The 6,279-nt window shown below is 38.5% G+C and overlaps 2 protein-coding genes across 2 annotated transcripts; both read left to right on the top strand.

The window, feature by feature from the left end:
* The first annotated feature begins 222 nt into the window (after positions 1–222).
* On the top strand, positions 223–1,437 carry LOC113296251. Its single transcript, XM_026544566.1, has one exon. It carries the CDS (start codon positions 223–225, stop codon positions 1,435–1,437), a length of 1,215 nt encoding a protein of 404 aa, XP_026400351.1.
* Positions 1,438–4,304: 2,867 nt separating this feature from the next.
* LOC113296250 lies at positions 4,305–6,279 on the top strand. The gene is made up of 3 exons (XM_026544565.1): positions 4,305–4,990; positions 5,084–5,849; positions 6,127–6,279. Exons 1-3 carry the CDS (start codon positions 4,305–4,307, stop codon positions 6,277–6,279), a joined length of 1,605 nt encoding a protein of 534 aa, XP_026400350.1.

Raw genomic sequence — 6,279 nt, 5'->3', positions numbered from 1 at the left:
AGAAACGTTATAGAGAAGGAGTTGAATGTGTTTCTGCGGTATGCTGTCAACCATCTCAAGGAGGAGGGTGAGACATATGATGAATTTCTTATGTTGTGTCCGTGTACGGATTGTTTAAATCTCTGTGCATGCTCCGTTGGTGACGTAGAAGATCATTTATTCGTAAATGGAATCGATCAAACGTATACTATTTGGAATAAGCATGGGGAAAAGGATGAGGAAATGACTAGTAGTAGGCCAGTTAACGTCAACAATGATATGCACGCTGAATTTGAAATGGGAACTCCCACTGATGCTCCAGACGAAGATTTTGGAATGGGAACTCCCACTGATGCTCCAGACACTATAGATATGATGCAGGCTGCAGAAGAGTTCGCAGATGACCCTATAAAGTTTAAAAAGTTACTTGAAGATGCTGAAAAGCCCTTATACGAAGGATGTCCCAACTTCACAAAGTTGTCTGCAATTGTGCAGTTGTTTAAGTTGAAGAGTAAGCACGGTGCATCGGACATGTTTTTTAATGAATTGTTACCCTTGTTAAAGGACATGCTTCCCAAAGAAGGTAATTTAATGGCGAGGAGTACATATCAGGCAAAGAAAATATTGAAAGCAATGGGTTCAGGGTACACAAAGATACATGCATGTATCAACAACTGCATTCTTTATTGGAATGAGTACAAGGATGAAAAAGTGTGTCCTACTTGTAAAGCATCCAGATGGAAAGTTGACAGGGAATGTAAAGTTTACAAGAATGTTCCAGAAAAGGTATTGTGGTACTTCGACATCATCCCAATATTTCAGCGGCTGTTTCAATCGAAGACCACAACAGAAGATTTGATATGGCACGATACCACTAGAAACAAAGACGGTGCTTTACGTCATCCGGCAGACTCACATGCTTGGAGAGAGATAGATAAGAATTTCCCAGAAATTAAAGGTGATCCAAGAAATCTGCGGTTAGCTGTTTCGGCTGATGGAGTTGATGTAAACAGAGGCACCAAACATCACAGTGTATGGCCAGTTTTGGTTGTGATTTACAACCTTCCACCGGGGCTATGTATGAAGAGAAAGTTCATCATGTTGTCGTTACTTATAGATGGTGCGCCAGGAAACAACATCGATGTCTTTTTAGAACCTCTTGTTAAAGATTTTCAATTCTTATTTGAGAAGGGAAAGAGAACATGGGATGCATATGCCCAAGAAATGTTTACTCTACGTGCAGTTGTTTTGTGGACGATAAACGATTATCCTGCTCTTGGTACACTATGTGGTTGTCGCTACGCTGGATATCATAGTTGTGTGGTGTGTCGGAAAAAAACGCACAATATTAGGCTTCATGACTCAAACAAGAATGTTTATGTTGGTTATAGAAGATTTTTACCCTATGAGCATCCGTTCAGAAGGAAGAAGGGGGCATTTGGCGGAAAACAAGAGTGAGAGACTGCTCCAGAACCAATGACCGGGGAAGAAATATATGAGGAGGTAAAATATATAAAGAATTCATGGGGAAAGAAGGGGACGAATACTCAAGGGGAAGACGTGCAGGCTACACCTGGAAAAGGTGGAAAGATGAAGCGCATAAGAAAAACGAAAATTGAGCGCATCAGAAAAATATCAAAAGAAGTCGATAGGTTAGGTGAGGAAGAGGAAGGCAAGGAAACCACTTACTTGAGCAAGTACAACATATGGCAGCGACTACTTAGATATTGACGCTATAATGATGTCCAACATTGTATTGATTTCATGCATGTCGAAAAGAATGTGGGACAAAGTCTTGTTGGAACGTTGCTGCACAACGGGAATACAAAAGATGGATTAAACGCCAGAAAGGATTTGGTGCGTTTGGGGTTAAAATCGGAGTTGCACCCTAAGGCAGATGACAAAGGAACGATACTTCCCGCAACATGTTATACATTAACTACGGAAGAAAAAGATTCTCCAACTCATATTCTGGCAGAAAATAAGGGGATTTTCAGGGAAGATTTAGTCTTCAATTTTGGTAATATTTATGCACCTCCATAGGATGAAAATCTGATGAAATCAAGAATATTGAGAACATCTAGCGGGAATAATCCCAGTCAATTATTTTTCGATTTGAACCCTAACCTTTTTATTTTGGGGTTGAAATCAAAAGAAATAACTTTTGGGCGGGATTATTGCCCCTTGATGTTTTAGAATATCTATAGATTCAACCCTAAAATCAGTCTGATTTACTCCCATCTTAGGTACGTCGTAGCATTCATTCTTAGATTGCTGAAATTCTCATTATACTAGATGATTTTTGCGTAGTAATAAGTGTTACTATGTTAGATTTTTGAATTTTGCTGTAACCCATTGCACTCTGTGTTAGCTTCATCTGGTTCCCTTGATGTTAGTCAGCATTGATGCTCTCTGAATTTGTTAGTCCTGACAATCTCTTTTGAGCAACCAGGTACTTGTGAAGCTGAAATACAAACCAAGGAGGGGGTAAGAAGGAGCATCACAATCTGTGGTAGTGCCTAAACCCAGTTTATACTGGAGGTATCATTCTCAAACCTTAAAGTTATTATCTCTGATAATTATCATGATAGCTTGTTGAACTGTAACCCCATTGTAATTTAGTTAAACCTCTGAACTTTTCATGCTCTGTCTTGAATGATATACCCCGTGTTTGCCTGAAATGTTGTTAACTCCTGCAACATATAGAATCTGTTGAGTAAAGTTTGTGTCTGAAGTTTGTGCACTAAAATTATTTTTCGCTGCACTAAAGTTTGTGTCTATTCTTTTTCCTGCAACATATAGAATCTGTGCTCACTACTGCTTTGTTGTTCAGTACATCATGTTGAATCTGTGAGCATGTTTCATAGAACTAAATGGGTGATGTTATCCTATTTGAGGGACCATTAAAATAGGTAGCTAAATGGGTGATGTATTGTAGCTGAATGGGTGATGTTTCATTCAATCTGGTGATGTTTCATAGAACTAAATGGGTGATGTTATCCTATTTGTTTTTGAATCTGTAGCTAAATGGGTGATGTATTGTAGGTACATGTATTTGTTTTCAATCCGTTTCAGGGGTGTCATTATTCTTCAGTGAAAGCATTGAGTTTCCAGTTCCAGGGATTATGAACTTTAGACAATAGTGTGATTGTACTAGGAGAGACAAATTTAGTGATTTGCTTTATGTATAATACCATCGTGCAGTTTCGAGCATTTTCAGTTAAGACCTTTGGAAGAATTTGAAAATTTGCAATGATAAAATTCTTAACTTTTTGCAACAGTTGCCTGGGATTTGCTGTTTCTGGATCTAATTTCTACTAAATCAGCACTTTGAGACGAGGAGAGAAAAGCCAGAAAAGGAAGGCATTTTTTTAAAGAATCACTAAAACTGAATCAAAGTTACTTATAGGTATGTTTTTCAAGCCTTGATGTACTATGCACCAGTGTTAAGTACTTCGTATTTTTTTTCTCATTGTCATTGTGCAATCATTCTTCATGAACATTAGAGCTCTTTCTCGACAGATGTGACTTCACATCTGTCTAAAGAAGAATATTTGAGCTCCCAGAGATATAAAAGTTGCCAACTATGTCAATTATAGAACTAGGGACATACTACTTATGGTCTGATATTGCTAAGTTAATCAATTAGAGTACTTATTTGAAATGACATTTTGATTATGGGTTTGTGTGGATGTGTGATTATGGGTTTGTGAAATGACACTGTTGACTCTAACTGCTGACTGCACAGATCAGTGTTTACTCTAATTTAACAAACACACTGACCCTAGAGCTTCTGCAATTCATTCTCGCGAAATCTCCCAACTGCGGCTGACATACAGACCCTTCATCTTCGCTGCTGCACTATGAATTGGCCATAGTTCAAACTATTTGCAAAATAAATAGTACCACTTAGAATTTGTCTTATTATCATCCAGATTCATTTGCTCCCATCTTCTCCAGATTGAGTTTTCCAGATTCAGTATGTGTTATTCCAAAACCTGAAATGACTCAATATACTGAAAGTACTAGACCAATTTTCATGAGTTAATACTGGATGTGTGATTATGGGTTTATGTGGCATGATTATGGGTTTCTATGAGGGAAATTGCATATGGCATGTTTCATCTGTTATTACCATGTTTGTCCATATAAATTTTTTATGTTTCAAATGGTGCTGAATTTATTGGTAATTTCAAGACTTGTATGTCTAAATTGTCAAGTCAGGGAATAACTACTGTTTTGAAATGAAACATATTTATTAGTTAATGCTAAGCTTGTATTTCTGAATTGATTTATCAGTTTTTGCTTTCATTGGAGTGCAACTGATGGATCTACTGGTCTCTTTGCGTTTCAGAATGGATAAATCCTGGATGAGTATTGATAGAACGAAGAAACGTTATAGAGAAGGAGTTGCGGCGTTTCTGCGGTATGCTGTCAACCATCTCAAGGAGGAGGGTTTGACATATGATGAATTTCTTATGTTGTGTCCGTGTACGGATTGTTTAAATCTCTGTGCATGCTCCGTTGGCGATGTAGAAGATCATTTATTCGTAAATGGAATCGATCAAACGTATACTATTTGGAATAAGCATGGGGAAAAGGATGAGGCAATAACTAGTAGTAGGCCAGTTAACGTCAACAATGGTATGCACGCTGAATTTGAAATGGGAACTCCCACTGATGCTCCAGAAGAATATTTTGGAATGGGAACTCCCACTGATGCTCCAGACACTATAGATATGATGCAGGCTGCAGAAGAGTTCGCAGATGACCCTATAAAGTTTAAAAAGTTACTTGAAGATGCTGAAAAGCCCTTATACGAAGGATGTCCCAACTTCACAAAGTTGTCTGCAATTGTGCAGTTGTTTAAGTTGAAGAGTAAGCACGGTGCATCGGACATGTTTTTTAATGAATTGTTACCCTTGTTAAAGGACATGCTTCCCAAAGAAGGTAATTTAATGGCGAGGAGTACATATCAGGCAAAGAAAATATTGAAAGCAATGGGTTCAGGGTAAACAAAGATACATGCATGTATTAACAACTGCATTCTTAATTGGAATGAGTACAAGGATGAAAAAGTGTGTCCTACTTGTAAAGCATCCAGATGGAAAGTTAACAGGGATGGTAAATTTTACGAGAATGTACCAGTAAAGGTATTGTGGTACTTCAACATCATCCCAAGATTTCAGCGGCTGTTTCAATCGAAGACCACAACAGAAGATTTGATATGGCACGATACCACTAGAAACAAAGACGGTGTTTTACGTCATCCGGCAGACTCACATGCTTGGAGAGAGATAGATAAGAATTTCCCAGAAATTAAAGGTGATCCAAGAAATCTGCGGTTAGCTGTTTCGGCTGACGGAGTTGATGTAAACACAGGCACCAAACATCACAGTGTATGGCCAGTTTTTGTTGTGATTTACAACCTTCCATCGGGGCTATGTATGAAGAGAAAGTTCATCATGTTGTCGTTACTTATAGATGGTGCGCCAGGAAACAACATCGATGTCTTTTTAGAACCTCTTGTTAAAGATTTTCAATTCTTATTTGAGAAGGGAAAGAGAACATGGGATGCATATGCCCAAGAAATGTTTACTCTACGTGCAGTTGTTTTGTGGACGATAAACGATTATCCTGCTCTTGGTACACTATGTGGTTGTCGCTACGCTGGATATCATGGTTGTGTGGTGTGTCGGAAAAAAACGCACAGTATTAGGCTTCATGACTCAAACATGAATGTTTATGTTGGTTATAGAAGATTTTTACCCTATGAGCATCCGTTCAGAAGGAAGAAGGGGGCATTTGGCGGAAAACAAGAGTGGGAGACTGCTCCAGAACCAATGACCGAGAAAGAAATATATGAGGAGGTAAAATATATAAAGAATTCATGGGGAAAGAAGGGGACGAATACTCAAGGGGAAGACGTGCAGGCTACACCTGGAAAAGGTGGAAAGATGAAGCGCATCAGAAAAACAAAAATTGAGCGCATCAGAAAAAATATCAAAAGAAGTCGATAGGTCAGGTGAGGAAGAGGAAGGCAGGGAAACCACTTACTGGAGCAAGTACAACATATGGCAGCGACTACTTAGATATTGGCGTTATAATGATGTCCAACATTGTATTGATTTCATGCATGTCCAAAAGAATGTGGGACAAAGGCTTGTTGGAACGTTGCTGCACAACGGGAATACAAAAGATGGATTAAACGCCAGAAAGGATTTGGTGCGTTTGGGTTTAAAATCAGAGTTACACCCTAAGACAGATGACAAAGAAACGATACTTCCCTCAACATGTTAA

Source organism: Papaver somniferum, chromosome 7, assembly GCF_003573695.1.
Source record: "Papaver somniferum cultivar HN1 chromosome 7, ASM357369v1, whole genome shotgun sequence".
Lineage (NCBI taxonomy): Eukaryota > Viridiplantae > Streptophyta > Magnoliopsida > Ranunculales > Papaveraceae > Papaver > Papaver somniferum.
Note: the sequence above shows the minus strand (reverse complement) of the source record. Positions and strands in the feature narration are given on the sequence as shown.